This window comes from Pterocles gutturalis, unplaced genomic scaffold (assembly GCF_000699245.1).
Source record: "Pterocles gutturalis isolate BGI_N339 unplaced genomic scaffold, ASM69924v1 scaffold8185, whole genome shotgun sequence".
Classification (NCBI taxonomy): Eukaryota; Metazoa; Chordata; class Aves; order Pterocliformes; family Pteroclidae; genus Pterocles; species Pterocles gutturalis.
In genome coordinates this window covers 23447-42899 of record NW_010145808.1, presented here as the reverse complement: position 1 = coordinate 42899, position 19453 = coordinate 23447, and the positions used below count along the sequence as shown (strand labels likewise).

At 53.0% G+C, this 19453-nt stretch overlaps 2 protein-coding genes across 2 annotated transcripts in view; both read left to right on the top strand.

Moving 5' to 3' along the window:
* Positions 1-3767, top strand: part of CENPM (centromere protein M) — a gene marked incomplete at its 5' end in the record, with an annotated part of 5844 nt that extends 2077 nt beyond the window's left edge. Inside the window, 3 exons of the mRNA XM_010085499.1 lie at positions 197-288; positions 1726-1860; positions 3494-3767. Of these exons, the coding sequence (XP_010083801.1) occupies positions 197-288; positions 1726-1851 (218 nt within the window). The remainder of the gene's footprint in view (positions 1-196; positions 289-1725; positions 1861-3493) is intronic.
* Positions 3768-16842: 13075 nt separating this feature from the next.
* Positions 16843-19448, top strand: TNFRSF13C (tumor necrosis factor receptor superfamily, member 13C; the record flags this gene model as incomplete). Its single annotated transcript, XM_010085498.1, has 3 exons — positions 16843-16993; positions 17511-17705; positions 19269-19448. Coding segments are annotated over exons 1-3 (526 nt in total), but the record flags the coding sequence as incomplete, so codon positions are not given.
* Positions 19449-19453: the final 5 nt, after the last annotated feature.

Below are 19453 nucleotides of genomic sequence, written 5' to 3'. Positions count from 1 at the left end.
GTCAGTATTATGCAAAACTTGTCTGCTAATTCCATTGCAAATCTTGTACAATTCTGTTTGTACTGCTCACTGTTGCCATACCTTCCGTGGTGCTCTGGAAATTAACTCTGGATCATTTTCTGGATGTGGAATTTCCTGTTACTTTTCACTGAATGTTGATTATGGGGCTTGTAATGTGGGAAAACTTTTTCTGTAGTTGGCAGGATGAATTGCTGCAACGTAGAGATGAATGCAATCTGGAAACTGGGAGAAGTCTACTGCAGTCCTGTGCTGTTCTGTGAGCTGGAGGTAAGGTGCTTGTTTGGTGTCTGAAAGGATTTGTGAATTCCACTGCTCTCTGATCCTTAGGAACATCATTACATTACCAATAAATATATGTACTTATGCTACTGTCTTGCATAAGTGTCAGAGACTAGACTCTTTCTACAAGAACAGTAGAGGTAAAGGAGTCTGTCCTTGAAATGAGTCTCCTAGATTACCTGCTCCTTCCTGTGCTACTTGAAAGCCTCAGGAAGCCAAGTCTAAATTAACAAAGACTTCTCTGATAGGCTGTGATGGGTTTGCCCTTGGCTGGGGGCCAAATCCCACACCCACTCATGTAATTTCCCCCTCCCCCCCACCTGAAGATAGGGGAGAGAATTAAAGGGAAAAAAGGACTCGTGGGTTGAGATAAGAACAATTTAAGAACTAAACTACAATAATATTGAAAATAATACTATATACAAATGAGTGATACACAGTGATACTGCGCCCCCCCACCCGATGACCAAGGCTCAGCCTGTTCCCGGCTAATGATCCCGGAGCAGGGAAAGTCCCAAAACTGCACTCATGGAACAGAGATAACAGTCCGAGCATACCAGACCGAGAGCTGACCGGGGTGGGGGTGGGGGGGGAAGGCCTTGGGAGAGCGACCACCTGGAGTGAGATGACCCAGAGCAAAAGAGACCCGGAACCAAAAAGGGCCGATCTTCTGGAGGGTCCTCACCTATACACTGGGCATGGTGTGTATGTTATGGAATAGATTATTGACCACTTTGGGTCTCAGTCCTGAACCTAAGATCAAATCCTGGGCTAGTAACTGGGGCTGTGCTCCCTCCCAGCTTCTCTGGTCTGCAGACCTTGGCAGCTGCATAAACATCACTTTTTATCAACTTTCTTCTTTGCACAAATCCAAAACACAGCCTCTTGCTAGCTATTATGAAGAAAGTTAACTCTATCTCAGCTTAACCCAGGACGTACGCAAAGCCTTGGCATGCTTGTTCCTTGAGGCATTTTCTCTTCCTGGGAGCCCCTGAGCTGTTGTTTGCCATGTGACTCTCTTGCCCACATAATGCTTCCTGGTAGCCAGGCTTTGCTGCTTCACAGACTGTTTTGCCATCTGATATATCACACTTTCCAATTACCTGCTTGGTCTGAAAAGCTGGAGGGAAAGTTTGGCATTCAGTAGTAGCACACTTCACTTTTCTCTGCACTCATCATTCCACCCACAGAGACTGCTTCCCTACCAAAAGGTAGGGAACCTTTTGTCAACCCCTTCAGGGTTTTCAGCAGACAGCACTGTACCTTCCTTAACATTAGAGGAGTAAATGGGCCTGTTTGGGGTTTTCTGGTAGCTAGCTGCTCTGAGTCATACTTAATGCCTGCTCCGGTTCTTTATTTTATCACAGCTTAGCACTGCTTTTCTTCTTATCTGTTGATTAAATATTTTCTCCATTTTGTTTCCAGTTGGAAGGGATACGAGCTACCACTGCTCAGCGACTTGTCCGGATGTTACAGATCTGTGCTGGTCACATACCAGGATTTTCTGCTTTGTTCTTTGGCTCAGTGATGAGGAGCTCTGCTGATTATTAACTTCTCATTGTGAAAATTCAGCTACATTCATCAGTTTTTTCACTTCAGGCATTCAAGCTGCTGCTGTTGGAATCACATTGGGAAGCTTTTATGCCCGATTTGTCATGACCACTCATCCAGAGCTGTTCCTACTTGCTAATTTCTCAAGAAAAGCTTGATTCCTGTTCAGTGGATAACGTAGGTGCTGGGGGGAGGGCAATTTGAATTGGGGATTCCTATCCATTATTACATCTGAATCCCATTTCATGACTAAACTGTCATAACACCCACCCACTTTGCCAGTGGCCAGGAGCCACATTTTACTGAGACAATATCAGAAGAACAAGCCACTATCCCAAATGCCATGTGTCATGGTTGAGTATCTTAGTTTCAGTGTCCCCAGAGTACTAGAGAAGAGGCAGCAGGCTCCTGCTTCCTTTCACTTGAAATATAGCACCTTGGACTAATGTGAAACCTCGCTGCCAGGTTTTGTCTCCACACCAAGAGAATAATGGGGAAGGAAGGCTGTCCTGCAGCTTCTAGATAGACTGCAATTGGCAGTTAATCATCCAGCTGTGCGAGCATCTGCCCAGTGAAGGGCTCAGCATTTCCATGCCTGGTACCTAACTGGGGAGGAAGGCACTCAAGAAGATAATTTAGCACTTTAGTTTTCTTTTTTATTTTTAAAGAAAAAGGCTCCATGTCTCAAGGCCAGGATAAGATGCAACCCATGTCTTTGCTTGTGATTTGGACAGCCGTGGGCTGCTTTGCTACAAGTCAGTCCCTGCAGACCAAGAAATAATCCTCCAGAGGTCAAACCTTCTGTGAGTCAAGAAATGAAGAGGCAAAAGGGCTGCGAGTGAGAGTGTAGCAGCACTCAGTGCATTATAGCCATGGCAGGCAGACCACAGGAGGAGAAGCATGCAGCTGCTAGTGGAAATAAATCTTAGTTCTGAAAGTAAAGAGCCACAGAATAGCTTTTCTCTCTCTCATGCTCTCAAAGAGCCAATCTAAGATTAGGTGACATTGCTGGCCTCCAGCAAGCCTCTGCAAATTGGTTAGTGCAGTTCCAGAGAGCTGCAGGACTGCAGGTGTCCTTTGGCATCCAGAGGTTTGAGGTTCTGCATGCCAGGGCTGATCAGAGATGAAATACAGTAAGCTGGACTATAGCAGCATATGGAAAACACATGTTGTCTCTTGCAAGGTGGGCATATTCTGTGTATAATCCCTTAACTCATGGGTCCTTAGCAGCAGTAATTCATGCCTTATTAGTGCAAGTCAATAGTAGTTTGGAGTTTTAAGTTAATAAAATGTATAATATTTAATAATTAGTTGTATGTTCTTTGTTTAGGTATGTGGCATGGGCTCAAACCTATGAACGTTTGCCCTGGCAGCGAGGCTGGTCCTTGCTGGCAGTTTGAACTTCCAGTTAGTTGGTGGGCTGCACTCACCACTTCAGCCACGTGGTGGTGGCAAAAGCTTTCCAAAAACAATCCTTCCTGTACAGCGAGTTGAGCCACCTTCCAGATTACAGAGCTTCTTGAAAGGCTGGGATGTTTCTTACCCCAGAATTGCATGCCAGGTAGAAATGAAGTCTAGAGAGAATATGTTATGCTCCCCTCTTGTTTATTTAATCCCTAATAGTCTGCTTTAATGTTTCTAGGTGCAGAGCTCTAACTGCGTGTGCTGTTTCGCTTAGCTTGTTTCTGACATCTGTGTGTGAGCAGGAAAAAGCAGAAAGCAGCACTGCAGACTTAATCAGCTGTGAGTGTTGGCAGTCCTTGCAAAGACTGCTCAGCAAGGGACAAAGCCTGTATCCTTGCTCAGAGGACACACAAATCCTAGCTCCAGTTGTATTGTTGCTGGTGGGGGAGGGCTAGGTTGTTTGTCAGCTGGAACAAAAGGAGCTAAACCATTCAACTGTGTTATGGTGCCCAAAAGGGCTGGACTCTGGCTAAAACCCAAAGGAGAAAGACGTGCAAACTCTCATGGCTGTGTAAGAAGCACTGGGAGCTTAGTGGGCATGCCCTACTTTCAGCTCGCATTGTGACCCTGAGGGTGCTAGCCAGGACTTTGGCACCAGAGAGGGGCAACCACGCCAAGAAACAAGTTTCTCTGTTGGTTATGCTGTCTCAGCCTCGCTCTCGCTTTGGGTCCCTCAAAATAAATGAGACCATGATTTAGAATAGACTGGTTTCGATTTGCTCTTGATGTGCAGGTGCAGTCTGGGGGAGGGAAGGAAGGGCTGCAGCATGAAATGAGCCAGTCTTTTGTGTCCTCTGCAACTGAGGTAGGGGGGTTCTTCTGTCTCCTATGTTGCTCTCCAGTTACCTCTAATAACTACTGGACTTGGGTAAAATCCCTTTGGCCTCAAGAGTAATTTTACTGTGCTTTCTTAACTGGTGAAAATTAAACTTACTTTGGTTCACCCAGAATGCTTTGTAGCAACCCGCACGTGCTACTGTCCCTTCCTGCACCTTCAAACATAGGGGTTTTTTTTTCCACTGTTATGTTTCAGATGCAGTATTTCTTTCCTTCTATTACTTTCAAAGAAGAAAGATGTTTGTACTTTCTACAGGTGGCCAAATCCCAGCTGGTACAAAATAAAATATAGTTCCTTAAAAGCAGCATCTCGCTTCACCTTGGGGCAAATATTTTTCCTACTCTTAGGAAAAAGCCTTTACTAGAACTGGCAGGGGAAGTGGAGCATATCTAAGAATATGACACTGTGCCTCAGGTCCATCATGTTTTACAACCGAAAGTAGTTGGGACACATCTAAAGCTACAGCTTCTACTATGTAAATACCTCTAGGAACTGTCAGCTATTAGTTTAGACAGGCCATAACACTGCCCCTACCAGAGAAGACAAGGCAGCTGAGGATATCTTTCATCTGGATGGAGTTGCCAGGGCTAATGTTTGATAAAGGTCTTGTGTAAGTAGTACTTGGATTGGCATCAGAGGCATGGAAGGCCTGAAGCTGAATTAAGGCTAGTGACTCAGGTTCTGTTGTGTTTAAACATTGCAAAAGAGCTTGCCAAGCTGGCTGAAATCTAAACTAACAGAAATATTTTGGAGTTACTTGTTTTTTCTTCCTTTCTCTGTTGCCTCAGTTCCCTATCCCTGTGGAGGCTTACAAAGAGAAATCCCTTTTCTCTGTGGCAAGAGTACTTGTGAGCATTGCTGGTTCGACTGTTTCAGTTTGTGGACATGTTTTTGTTTTTCAGCTATGGCAGCGAAATTAGTGTAAAAGCAGTTTAGTTCGCATAGGAGACCTTGTACAAGTTGCACTGGTGTAAGCTTTGGTCATGCAGTGGCTTGGGTTTTTTTTTGTTTTTTTGTTTTTTTTTGGGGGGGGGGCGTGGAATTGAATGAGGCTGTAATAAGGTCTCTTCTGCCATGGCATGTTGACCCCCACAGGATTTTGCCTTCAGTCCGGTCACTTTAAGAAGATTTTGTATCCTTGGCCTGCTGGCCAAGCTGTTCACAGAGGTGCCATGTGAGAGATTTCAGCACAAATCAGCTTGGTTGGCATTACCTGTTGGGATTATAGCTCTCTGCTAGCCCAGGTTTTCCAAGGGAAGGGGTTGTTTTTGCTGGCTTTGTCATACCAGCAGTTAAATCAGACCAACTTTTAGGTGTGATAAAACGTGATATGCTCAGTCTATACTAACAGGAGAGAAAGTCTGTGTACTGATATGGAGCCTATAATAAAAGATCTCTCTGTACTGGAACAAAGATCAGAGATAAATCCAGCCTTGGGGATTTATCTGTCCCTCCAAACCTTGAAACTGGTGGAAGAGGGTTAGATTCACGGCCACCTCTAGTATTTACTTTGGGGACTGATTAAAACTGGATGTCTCGGCTTGCCAAGACCTGTAGTTTGAACGGGCTGGCTGGGTTAGGTCAGCAGTGGTGCTCAGCAGCTGTGGTCATGCTGTGAGAGCTGCTTGGTAGCTCTCATCATGACCCCTGTCCACAGCAGCAGTGGGCAAGAAGGGACTCCTGCGCTGCTGCCTGGAGCTGGCCTGCAGAGCTGTGGCAGAGGTACCCACTCTGCTGGCAAACGCAAGGGAGACTCTTTCTTCTGTGGGTTTTTTAACTTGTTTTGATTTTGTAGGAGCACTGGGCTTTGCTCTGGCCAGATTCCAGCTGCTCTGTCTTCCTTCAGCTGGCTCAGATCCCCTGGCAGTCTCCTCTGCACACTGAGTGTTCTCCACTTACCACCCTGTGCTGGTGTGCAGTGTTGCTGTGGGCTGCTGAACAACTGCCACTTTCCATTCAGTGACCAGCTGTCCTTCCCTTGGTGGGGAAAGTGATTTATATGGAAGAGAAAGCAATAGCTGGCGCAGCCCAGAGCTGCGAGCCAGAAATGTTGGGCTCATTTCGCCTCTGTGGCTGATTTCTTGCATGACCCTAGGCACGTGTGTTAAAATTCACAGTGCCTCACTTGCTCTGCCTCTACAGCAGGAGCTGCCCCCACTGGAGGGGTGTGATGAGGGTGAATTGACATTGCTTTGGGGTCACAAATTTGGAATTGAGTGGGAAATGTTCAGAAGCAACTATTTTTTTCCTAATTAGCAGAGTTTGATTTTTACCTAAGTTCTGGGGGAGGAAGGTTAGGGGGGACCTGCCTGCCAGGCACCTCCTGAGATGGGCTGTGTTTCGTGCTGCTTACCTGCCTGGCTCTGCTTACCTGCCTGGCTCTGCTGCAGGCAGGCAGGGGGGCTGCCTGGAACTGGGCTGCGATCTTTCTCATAAGGTATTGCGGCATGGTTGGGTTTTGTTGTGAACTGGAACAAAACAACCCTCTGAACGCTGAAATTCCCTGCGCAATTCAATTATCCTTGAGTTGGCCGGTGGGAAAAATCAAAGTCTCTGGATCTCTTCCTCACTGTTAAATATTAATATGGCACAGCAACGCTAGGCAGGATGGCGTCCCCTCGAGTTGGCTCTGCACAGAAGGAGCCGTCTTGGCTGCGAAGAACCAGTGTGCATGAGAGAGCTTGCGCGCAGGGAACTCAGGAGTGATGTGACTTGCTCAGGCTCCTCAGCAGCGTGGGCTCCTGGCCTGTGCTGGGCCATGTGTCCCTTGCCACAGGCTCCTTCTGCCAGAGCTGACGCGTGCTGTGAGGCTGACGTTCCTCATCCCCCTTGAGCTCGCTGTGCGGTGGGGTGTACTGCAGGGAGCCAGGAAAGATGCCATGCCCGTCCCCCCGCCCCACCGACTCCTCTGCCGAGGGAAGTCAGCCGTGTGTGAAAGAGAGCCCGTGTTTTACATACGCACAGGCTCCCTCCCTGCTGCTGGCCCAGGTGCAGCTGCGGGCTGGGTGTGAGAGCCCTGGGGGCTCTGCATGTCACAGGAAGGAGCACCGAAGTGGGGTGAGGAAAAAAAACAAAGAGAGAAGCCACCTCCCCTTGGGAAACCTGGTCCTGGCATGCAGGGGCTGCTCTGTCCTGCAGATCCTGCCACCCTCTCTGCACCACAGCGAGCTGTGCCAGGGCCAGCTGAAGCACCCATGCTCTAGAGCAGTCTGCATGCAGGACCGAGGCAGAAGCACACTGGTTAGCACTTAGGAGGACTTAAAAAGCCTAGCTAGCATGAAACGTGCTAAGGAGGCTTCCCCTGTTTTCTGGCAGCTTGAAGTATTTTCCTTTCCTGTCTTGCCATAGAAGCTCTCCAGTCCCACTGTGCGCCCACCCTGCAGTGACAGGGTGACGGTGCCGTGCTGCAGCGGGGCCTGCCTTGCTCCTCCCATGCTGGCTCTGTCATTGCAGTGCTCAGGCTGGTGTAACACCTTGGGTGTTTGCTGAGGGTCGGCAGTCCTTGAGGCGCTACCACTGTCAACACTGGTCAGCTCAAAGCTCTCCTGAACCTCCATGTTGGCTGCTCTCCTAGGTTTGACAGCACTGTTGGCATCTCCCCAGCATGAACGTTTGTGGGTTTTTTTTCCTCCTACTGCTATGTTTCCTTTCCTTGCTCTTCCAGCGATGACAGATGTGAAGCCAGGGCTATGTTTGACCCAACTTGGTACGTACCAACCTGTGGCTCGTGCTGCAGTGAAGCACCTCTCTTCAAAGCAATGTGCGAGCATCAACTAATTGATCCTCATTCCCCCATGGGACTGAGGGGTGACTCAGTGCCGAGTGCTGTCTCGCTGAGCAGCAGAGGATTAAAGGCGTTGGAGCTGGGGAAGCCCTGGGATAGGGCAGTGTTGCTTTGTGCCTTCACACCAGGCATCTGTAAAGGCTTGGTCTTGCACACTTGTCTCCAGGGCTCCTTTTTTGCCATGCAGAGAAGGGCTGAAAGCTCTGCTATCTTAGAGAGAGGGCTGAGGCTTCCTTCACCTCTCTTTACAGGGAGTGTTTTTACTACCTGGTGTTCCCTTTTGATCTTTTCCTTCCTGTTGCTCCTTCGTTATAACCTGACCTTGCCATCCTGAGCAATTGTCCCTCCTGTTCTCACCTGTGGGTCCTTCCTGTGCCCCCAGCATCCCTGCTTGGTTGTGCTGAGTGGCAGATGTGCGAGTCCGGGTGAAAGGCAGGGGCAGGGGGACTTAGGCACTGTCACAATAGAGCTGCAGTGATGGTGCCTCTCCCCCTCGGGCTTTGTGACCCCCAGAGAGCTGCAAGCCAGGCTGTGCTGGTGCAGCATGGTGGCCCTTAAGAAGTGTGAACAAACCCCAACATCTGGCCTTGGGGTGACCATCATGCTGCCGCGTGTGAGCTGTTCCTGGGGAAGGGGAGTTGCTTGCACACAGATGTTGCATAATACTGACCTAGTTTGAGCACACGTTTGCGGGCTGGGACGTGTTTGCCTGGCCCACAGGGAAGAGAAAAGCCCTCCGGGGCGAGGGCTGCTGCACCGCATCGTTCTTTCTGTGTTACGAAGGAGGTGAAACATGAAGTGTATGCTTTCTCCAGAACCTGGCTCTTCTCTCTCACCTAGGTTGCACGTGGAGTATCACCTGCACGAGTCCCCGCTGCATGTGCAAAAGCTGTGATTTGTCTGAGCTCAGCCACTGCATGGGACTAATACATTGTGATAGTGTCCTATAAATTATATAGTCGGTATGTTCGCCATCTGCTCCGTGCTGAAAGCTGAGTGTGATTGAGACCTTCTCCCCTTCCCAAAGCTTGACTCTCTTGCCAAGCTTGAAATGTGTGCAGATCTCCCATAAGTGGTTCTGATTGAATCAGGTAAAGAGGGAATTTTTTAAGCAGGTTACAGCGTTCCTTGCACCCAAAGTGAGAGCTGACGCATAGGCCAGCATCCTATTACTATGAGACCATGAGTAAAAAGCAAGTTTGATTTCATGCTAATTAGGTTCTAAAGGGAGTGAATCTTGATTGCAGTGGTCATATCAAAGAATCAAAATAGTAATGTGAAAAGCAAAGGAAACCCCAGAGTGATTCATGTGAGAAGGGGAAATAAAGACAGTCATGGAGGAAGGAGTTTGAGGGGGACTGAATTGCTCTGCTGCCCAAAAGCAGAGGGGATTTGAATCAGATTATCCTCATTAGATGTCTCTTTAAAGCATCATCAAGCTGAATGAATGGTCCAGGGGCGAGCTTGCAGGCATGGTGTCTGTGATTATCACCAGGGATTTACAGTCCTAGTTATCTAGCTTAGAGACAAGATTATTAGGGGGTATAAAACTGTATCTGCCCTCAGCCTCTAATGTGCATTTTTAGGTTGGGTGATGGGAGATGCTATGTTGCTGCACAGTCCCTCGGAAGCCTGCCTCCATCCTTTGGTGGTCCAGCCCTCCACCATGCGCTGTGGATGCAGAGGGGAAGGGGAAGGCAAGTGTGAGCCAGGGAGCTGTGCTGGCCAGGAGGTGTTCCCTGTGGGAGGACAGGCAGCTTCCCCTGTGGACTGTGGCAGAGGGCAGGACCTCCCCTATGGGTGCTCTCACTGAGATGGGAAATGGGGAAAGGGATCTTGGAATGGGGATTATGTCTTCCTGACTCAGCAGTACTGTTCACCCCCCCACAGCATCTCCCTTCCTGTGACATCCTGTGCCAGTGCAACTCATCCTTCTAGCCAGAGCCTTTGAGGCCCCAAACAGTGGGGCTGTTACCAGAGGGAGCCCCTGTGAGCTGTGGGGAGGACCGTCCCTTTGAAAAAGGAATCAGTGGACTTTGCCCATGGGTCCCTTGGAAGCCAAGGGGGTGGGGTGTGAGTATGGCACAGGGCTGCTGGCTGTCCCTCTCCACCTCCCCAGCCCTGGATCTGCAGCACCCTGTCACCCCATCACCCTCTCCTTCCCCACCCAATGCATTGCTCTCCTGGTGGTTCTCTGGGTTTTGTCAGGATGGCTGAGGCATCACACCCAGATGCCGTCCAGGATGGGTCACAGGCCAAATCTGCTCATCAGCTTTCTCCTACATCACATCCTTAATGTGGCCATGGAAAGTCATAATGTTATTCTGCATTCAGTCCCGTGCAAATAAAATCACTCTGGCTTTTATACACCAGGATAGTACCCAAAGGTCCATGAGAAGCCAGAGAATGGCATGGAGGTACTGGCAAGTGTGGCAATGCCACTGCAGACTAATGAAACACTGTTGGTGTGGAGGTGTTTCTGCTGGAGAGGGAGGAGAGGGGAGTCCGTCAGCCAGAGCCTCACAGCCGACAGCACAGCAGTGCAAGCTCACTGCCAGAGGCAGCTGGCCAGCAGCAGGACCCACTTCAGCTCAGCGGAAACATGCTTCCTTGCTTCCCATCCCAGACTGGGGCTTTGCTCATGTCCAAACACACGCCCCTCGTTCCTCCTGCATCACTGTGGTCCCTTGCAAAGCTGCGGGGCTGAAACCAGCTTCAGTTTGGCATCTGGCTGGCCAAGCAGCCTACAGTCAAAATCCCTGCACTCCCTCAGCTCAGCCACTTGCAGGGCATCGTCTGGTGGTGACAAATGGAGAAGCTGGAGCTCCCTGGCCATGGGGATGAGGGAGGCTGGCCTTGTACCTACAGATCCTGCCCAGGCCCAGGGTAGTGGAAGGCTGCAAGGCAGCCACAAAATCTCAGGGACCCATCTCTGGAGCAGTGGTTAGTACTGGAAACCACACAGGCTCCTGTACCCTTACTTCTGCTTAAGCTGTTGCAGGTGCCGCAGAAGTTTTTTGGGTTTTTTTGGTGTGTTCTGTTCCCTGTTTGAGCTGTGCTTTAGGTTATCCAGGCACACTGCTGGTTTTTAGCATCTCCACTAGGGTGGTTTCCATGGCCAGTGCTGAGGAGCATGGCTGCAGAGAGACCTTGTTGGGGCTGGGCTGCAGTTGTGGGTGGCAGTGGGGTGTTATCTGTGTAGGGGGAAGAAGGGTGGTTGGATGGCAGGCAGCAGAGTAAATTGCAACAAATGAATGCAAGAAGGACAATCATAATTTCTTCTGTGTGGGAATTGCTTGCAAGCACCTTCCTATTTTTCTTAAGTTGCCTTTTTGTTCAAAGATATTCATCAACCCATTCCTGCACATGAGCTGGATCTACAGCTATCCTGCAAGCGGTTCATTGTAACGAAGCGCTATGCAAAATGCAATTGGGGTGCTTAGTTTAGTTTTGACTTCCAGGCTGACCCAACCAGTTTCCTCTCCCTTGCTGCTGGAGCAAGCTGCAAAGGGTGATGGCGCAAAGGGACACAGCCCCTTCCCTTCAGCAGGCTTTGATTTTTGATTCTGGAGTTGACTGCTGGAGACCTCCATGCCTCAGGAGCACAGCAGCGGGGCTCCTCACTGCAAGTGCTGGGCAGGTTTCTGAACTCAGCCTGGCATGCCAGGGAGGTTTCTGCCCCAGCATACATATGCCTGAACCAGCTGAACACACCTCCTTGGAGGTTTGTAGCGTGGTGGTGCATTGCCCTCAGCCATTTGTTTCTCTTTCAGTGCTGGAGGGACTGCCCAGCTCTGCCAGGGCACGTGAATGCTCTCTAACTAGGCACAGGTGAAGCTGAGGGAGCACTTGGCCTGCATCCACCCACCTCAGGGGTTCAGTGGGAGCTCCCACCCATCCTTCAGGTGGGGATAGGGGCAGCATCCCTGCTGCAGGCAGAGCGGGCAGGGGGATTTGCTCACAGGGACATGCAGGCAGAAGAGCCAGGCTCAGCTAATGGTGTGTCACTTGTGACGTGGAGGGGCTTGTGAGTGCCTGGGTAGCATCCAGGGACCCAAGCCTCGCTAAGAGAGTCCCATCACACTCTGAGGAGCAGCAAGAGCAGCCAGCACACCAGCTGGAAACACCCCTTGCTCCCCTCGACCTGCTCGTGGCACGGGAGGACAAGGGCTCAGCTCCCCCAGGGCAGGATCAGGGAGGGGGAGTCCCCCATGTCCTCAGTGCTGCTGTGTCCCTCTTGGGCTCCCTGGAGCAGGGAGGTGGAATGGGCAGAGGGAGCTTGAGCCCAGGCAGTGCTGACCCACTGCCCTGCCTCTGCAACTCTGGAGGGGTCTTCAAAGGGCAGCCCACCATGGAAGCCCAATTTGGGTGCTCAGCATCACCTCTGGAGGGGTCCAAGTCCCCTAGCAGAGGGAGCCAAGGACATCTGCTCATTTTCCTTAACCTCATGGACAAGCACAGCTCTGGGGGCTTTTAAACAAGAAGGGGAGGAGACAAACGTTCAGCAGAGCGGTGCCACTGGGGCACTGCCTCACACCAGACTTCCCGTTCAGGTGGCTGAGCAGTGCCACTAAAATCGTTGGTAAGAAAGCAGAATGCTCATGGAGGGGGCTGGGTTTAGGGTGTTGGTGAATCTTCTGAAGCCTTCATTTTCCCACCTTATTCCTAAAGTCTTCCCAGATTTTGTCCCTAAGCCCGGCTGGCTTTGAAAAGGCAGAGCAAAGGAGAGGCTGGGCCATGATGGGGCATCCAGGTGGATCCCAAGGAGGAGGTTTGCGCTGGAGCCCTGAGAACCTGGCTCCTGAAAGTCATAGTGGGACCTTTTGGGAGATGGTGCTTCCCACCAGCTGGCGCAGAGGCACTGGGAAGGGGTGCAGCGGTGGGGTGCCGAATGTGCTTTGGGGGCTGGCTCCAACCAAAGCCTTCCAGCGGCACCATCTGGATGCGGGGCAGATGTTGGACTGTGCTGAGGCGTTCCCAGAGCATTGATTGGGTGCATCCTGTCAGAGGTTTGACCCAAGGTAACAGGGTCTGCTTGATAAACACCTTGTGGCTTCTCTAATCGACAAGCCTTTGGGTTTCCGGTACACACGAGCACAAGGTGAACTTTCGGTGGATATTTTCTGCTACAGGCAGTTCTGCAAGTGTGTGTGTGAGTCATATCACCCACCTCTGACACCACAGGAACCACTCACATGAGTCCAGTCGCTCATGTGTACATGAGTGCTCGCAGGACACCAACATCCCTCCCTACTCCCGGAGTCACCGGTGCTGCCCCGTCCCTTCCTGGGGTCTCTGTGGGAGTCCTAGCAGCTGACCTTGGCCAAAGCTGGCCCTCCCAGTGCACAGCTGAAGTAAACAGCACTGGAAATCGAGCTCTCCGGCTCCAGGATTAAGAAATATTTTTTAAATAGCTCGTTTGATATCTTTACTGGTTTATTTGTTTAATAAAAGCACTTACTTAGCCCAAGTCCCAGGCTCCCGGGGCTTTCGTTTCTCTGCAGAGGAGATAAGAAAAGCGCATTTCCTTATCCAGTGAGTCATTTTCTCTGCTCTTTAATTATGCATTTGTGCTACTATCAAGCGTATTCAGCTCTTAGATGCAAACAGTTCAAACTACTCACAAAGCCTTAACTTTTGCTGCTCCAAAAATGATCAGCTGCCGTTACGAAGAGCAGGGGAGGCAAAGATGGGGGAGATGAAGTGGGGGACAGCTGATGCTCGGAGCTTGCCAGGCAGCCTGGGCCACGCTGGCGAGCAGGCACACGTGCGAGTGCCGCTGGGGAAGTCAGTGGTGATTTTCTCCATGAGTAAGCGTTATCATGTGTGAATTCAAACATCATTTTCTTGGCCCAGGAGGAGGCGGATGGGCCAGGAAGGGAGTGTGGAAGAGCTGTAGATGGGGATAAAAAGAGCTCAGAAAATGGGGGGGACAGGGTAAGATCAATCACAGCGAAGCAGCTGCAACATCCTTCTACCTAACAGGATCTGGGAGCGCTTTATTTGCAGGACATCATAGCTGCCATCCCCGGGCTCCCCACCATGCACTTGCAGCTTCAGGTTTTCACTCCAGGTTCCACAACAGGACCCGTCAATCAGCTCCTGAGCTCTGTTGTAAACCTCACCCTCCACGTCAAAAGCAACATGCAGGTACCTCGGTTTGGGATTTCCCTGGTGCATATATTTGACTGGAGGAGTCACAGAATTAATCTGTGAGCATGTTACGGCAGATGCTGTAGGACCCATTTCCCCCACTGTGTTAAACCAAGCAGGGAAGGAAGGGAAGGGAGAGGGGCAGGGGGACAATGATACAGCAGGACCCATGGAGATGGGGGTCGTTGAGAGATCACTGATGCGGGGGAAGCACAGCGGGGATTTTGGGGGGGGAGAGCGAGAGGGAGATGACGGAGGAGCATCCCCCTTTGCAAAAAGGAGACCAGCAGGTGGAAACACCCCAGGGCAAGAGGAACAGCACAGCCTTTGGAGCAGGGAGGTTTTCCAGGGGCAGGTGTCCTGACAGAGCACTGGATCATTGAGGGGGTCCTCTGGCTCTCCATGCACGGCTGCAGCCCCACCAGCCACCAAGGCAAGATGTTTTCTGCTCCCTAGTCCCTATCCTTACGCTTCTGCAAGCTGCCTGACAGGGACAATGAGCGCTCCGGGTGCCCTCTCCTCCTCAGGGCTCTCCACTGTGGAGCTCATATGTTGTCTGGAGTGAGCCTGAGCTTTTCTCCTGACCCCTCAGCGCTCTGTACTGTGGTTTTCTGACCCCCCAGAGGTGCTCCTGGAGTACCCTACCACTGGACGCGCACCCCTCCTGTTCCCATGCTTCCACAAGGGCCTCACTCCTTGCCTGGGGCACACAAGAGGCAGGGAGCCAGGTGAGGTGGGATATGGAGACATGTCCTCCCCTGGCAGCTACCTGCGCAGGGGAAAGCGCAGCCTGTTCAGTGCATGCATCGAGGCAGAGGGTGCTGAGCTGGCCATGCCGCTTGTGGCTTCAGAGCTCGGGGCCACGCCGAGAGAGGGAAGTGCTCGGCATGCTCCCACTCACTTGGGGAGTTTTACTTTGACTAAGGGAGAAGGCGAATAACTGAGTCACAGGTGCAGGAACAGTGTCTGGGCTCTTGCAGCTCCTCGGAGGAGCCCACAGCCCCCCAGGCTTGGCACGGCCATCCTGGCCAGGCCCACCCCATCCCCGCCGGCACACGCAGCCAGGCAGGGCACTCCCCGGCAGCCAGGCGCCTGTGCATGTGTGCGAGGGGCAAGGGAGCGAGTGGCTGGGCATGCTGGCTGGAAAGGGAAGTGAAATTGCGGCAGGCGTGGAACCAGTGGGCAGCAACCAGTTTTGGTTGGGACTTTCACTCACCCGGAGCCCCACAGCGCCCGGCAGGGAGGGCTGAGACAGTGCTGGGGGCACTTGGGCACTGCCCTGGTGCAAGACACCCTCCAGAGATGCTGCCAGCCGGGATTCAGATGCGGTCAGAGCACTGGGAGAGTGTCTGCATCCCACCTGGGGCTTCAGGGGGTAGGGTGTGGATGCTGTGGGCTCAGCTTGCCCAAAAGCCATTGGAGACGGGCAGGTACATCCAGGCACCAAGTCCTCTGGCCTGTCTCAGAGGAGCTCAGTTGCCTGGTGGGGATGCCTGGTACTCTGCCACCTCAAGCCAGAACATCCTTTGGCTTTTCTCCTCCTCCCCTCTCAGCCTCAGCTCAGCACAACAAGTGACAGAGACCTTGCTAGAAAGAGCCCGCCGGATGCAGCTACTGCAAGGATGGGATTCCAGCAGTGAAGCCCCATTAGGGCTCTCCTGGCCAGGGCAGGTCTCCTGTGCTGCTTCCTTCAGCTGAGAGGAACCCAGCAGCCATGGCTGGTCCCGTTCTTTCCTATGGGGTGAAGGAAAAGGGGACATGACTTTTGTTTGGTAAGGATGGAGAAGAGCCACCTGCAGCACTGAAATCCATCACTCATCCACTTCAGATCTCAAGCATCGGGCTTTGACGTGTGGGTGCTGTTGGCAGGTTTCTCCTGCTCATGATCAGGAACATAAGACCATTAAGGGTTTATTTAGTCCCTTCCAAGGATATGGGGACTGGACTTTTGGTGTGACCTGCTTTGCCCATGCCCTGGGCAGTTACTGAGCAGAGACAGATCTGAACCCAGGAGAACGAGACATGGTGCCAAGGGAGGGTCCTTGCCACAGATCTAGGTCTGGGTGGGAGAGGACACAGAAAGCAAGGTGACCGAGAGCACTATCATTAATAGGGGTGGAGAACACACACCAGTTGCCCTGCCTGCACAGAAATCACTAACAGGCTGTGTCCTGAGGGCAGTGGGAGCTTTTAAAAGGGGAAACCCCAGAGCCCTTGCACTCTTTTCTCCTCCAGTCCTTTTCTGCATTTTCCGTCCAAGCAGGATCTGTGGCTCTGGGATAGTGTCTTGTAAAGATCTGGGCACAAAGAAGCCTCCTGTGGGCACTGGGGGATGGTGAGGGGGTTTTTCGCTGGCTCGAGAGGGACAGTGTGTGCTGGGGAACATGCCCAGGCTGGGGATGACATACAGGTGGGTTGGGGAAGGGTGAGAGCCCAGGAGGTGACACCACCAGGTTGGGGCACTGAGCTGCTGGGCACAGGGTGCTGTGCGGCTGGGGCACACTATGGGCTGTGGGGATTTCAGAGGCATATTTTGGAGGAGAAGAGTAGTTTGAGGGTGCGTCGCATGGGCAGGCAGGGGTAGAGCTTGGGCACTCGCTCTCCTCCTCCCCTGTGAAGATCCGCCCCGGGGCCAGCGCAGTGATCGCAAGCCCCAAGGGAGCCAACGCAGCTTGACAGACTGTATCTCCCTCTGCCACGGGCCCCGCGGCGCTTCAATTTCACACTCGGGCGGCCCCCTTGCCACTGCGCCATGCGGGAGCACAGATCTCCCTCCCGCTCAGCCATGTCCTCATTGGGAAAAGCCGCTGCTGACGCCTCCTCCTGCCTCTCCTCCCAGTGCTTTGACCCCCTGACCAAGTCCTGCGTCAAGTGCTCCGACTTGTTCAAGGACAACAATGCAAGTAAGAGGATGAGGGTGGCCAGGGACTGAGCACCGTGGGGCTGGGTGGTGGCAGGTCAAGGGGGCTGGCGGCACTCCAGGGATGGGAAGGTGGAGGGGACCTTCTCCTGCGGATGGCGATGGAGGTGGCGATGGAGGGTGGAGGGCTGACTTCACCTGGAAGAGAAAGAGGACGAGGGAGGAAGAGGGCAGCCAGCTGAGCAAAGGGAGTGCAGTGCAGGGCAAAGAGGGATGATCCAGCTCAGTGTGGGGGTCACAGCATTCCCCAGGGGTGACCGTGGGAAGAGCGAGACACCCTCATCTCCCACCACCCGGGAATGGCAGTGAGTGGGACGAGGGTCCCACCAGGCGGGGGGACAGTGCATGGCAGTTGGTGGGTAGGTAGTGGTGAAGAGCTGCTCTCCTTCCCCACCTCCATAGCCCTGAGGCTGGATGGACAGGTGAGTAACACTGCTGCCCTCCTTCCCTCACCTCAGCTCTCCCCCTCCTGACACTGCCGGCATCTTGCCCCACAGCAGATCCTGCTCACCCAACACCCACCTCTGCCCTGGAGCCCACCTCCCCGTCGGTGGACCTGCCCAGCACCCTCCTGATCTTCTGGGTCCCAGCGGTGGTGGGGCTCATCCTTGCTCTGGCCACTCTCTGGGGCTTCCTGACCTGCAAGGTGGGAAAGCGGAGGAGGAAGAGAAAGGCAGCGGACGAGGAGGCCGAAGGTAGGGAACTTCTTGCTTTCCCTGTCACAGCATCCCAAGGCTGCCAGGGCAGATGGGATCACTTGCTGCCGGCTCCCCTGAGACATGTCCTTGTTGAGATTGGATCCTCCATCTCGACTCCATGGGCACCCCAGGACATTTCGGGGCAGCTGAGCCACCCCCCAAGTGACAGAGTTCCATGTCCCCTGGGAATTCATGCCTGCACCTTTTTTTTAACTGTCCCTCCCTTTGCCAGGTCCTCCTGTGCCTTTGCTTGCTTAAAACACTTGCTGGCACCATCCCCTCTCCACAGAGGACATGTACCGAGTACCAGTGAGTTGCATCTCCTTCTCCCCCAGTAGCCAGAGGGCCATGGATGGAATGGGGGTAGACATCTGGAGATGGCTCCAAGTGGGGGTCCCTCTTGACTGCCCAGCCTGCTGTTTGGGATGCCCAGTGCCCTCCAACGCGTGCCCCAAAGACCCCAATGGTGTCAGGGCCAGCCTTGTCAGCAGGACGCTGGAGGACCACACAGGGTCGTCCCCAAAGGCATCTAAAATAGGGCTGGGGGATGAGGGACGGAGCTGAGCCTTTCCTGGCGGGTATTTCCAGGGGGGTGAGGACACGGTGCCCTGTGATGGCCCATCTTGTTGGGGCATCAGCTGGGGTCTGGGTGGCCATTTTGTCCCCTGGGGACCCCCGCCCCGGCACCGACTCAACCCTGGCCACTCTTCTCAGAAATGGTCTTGCCTGGCTTCACCTCTCCCTGTCCCCAGGCAGGGGGTATGGCTCCATGGGATCCCCATGAGGGGCTGCCCTGGGGGATGCTGGCACCCGCCACCACCCCACCAACTGGGTGGGAACACTCAGGGGGTGGCAGGGCCAGGGGGAACTCGTCCTCATGCTCCAGCTTGCCCATGCACTGCTGGCAGTGCCGGCCGGGTGACTCAGACTGGGGGGGACATTACCTGGGGCCTTTCCTCTAAACCAAATGTGGCTGCGACAGCCCATGACACGTGCACCCGGGAAAAATACCAAGAACGAAAGAGGAGGGAGAAATCCAGCAGCAAGAGAGGTCCAGCTGTGATCAAGAGTGTCAGAGGCTCCCCTTGGATACTCCCCTGCCACATGCCCTGGTTCCCGGTCCCCTCATCCCCCTGGGCTGCACCCCAGCAAGCCCACCACTGCAGCACTGGATGCGTGGAAAGTCGCAGGAGCCTTGGGGCTGGCGGCACCCGCCTGCGTTCGAAGCGTGTAAACAAGTCTATTTTTAAGTGGGAGGCAGTCAGGGAGGGCGAGCTGCCAAGGGCCAGGCTGCTCTGCCACTCGCAGGGTTTAGCAAGAGGGCTCAAATTGCAAGTGAGAGTTTCTGCCTTTCCCTATTATTTTTTTTTAGGGGGGAAAAACCCCATCAGTTGTAATCAGAAGGAGCTCTGCAGCTGGAGAGGTGTGGTGGGGATCTTGCAGACTCCTCCTGCTCCAGCCCCATCTTCTCCCCCACGTGTCCCCAGGGACTGGACCCTCTCCCCGGGACCCACCTGGCCCCACTTTGTGAGCCCTGTAACCCCCTTTTCTTGTCTGCAGCAAACGTGGATGCTGCTTGCCCCCTGCCCAGCCCAGGCTGCCAGGACCCTACTGTGCCAGAGGGAGACGCTGCCGTGTCCCCAGCCCCATGCCCACATCTCAATGGAGGCCTGAAGATGCCGGGACCACCTGGGAAAGCTGGGTTGAAGCAGAGCCCATGCTGCCGGGGAGATGCCGACCGCGAA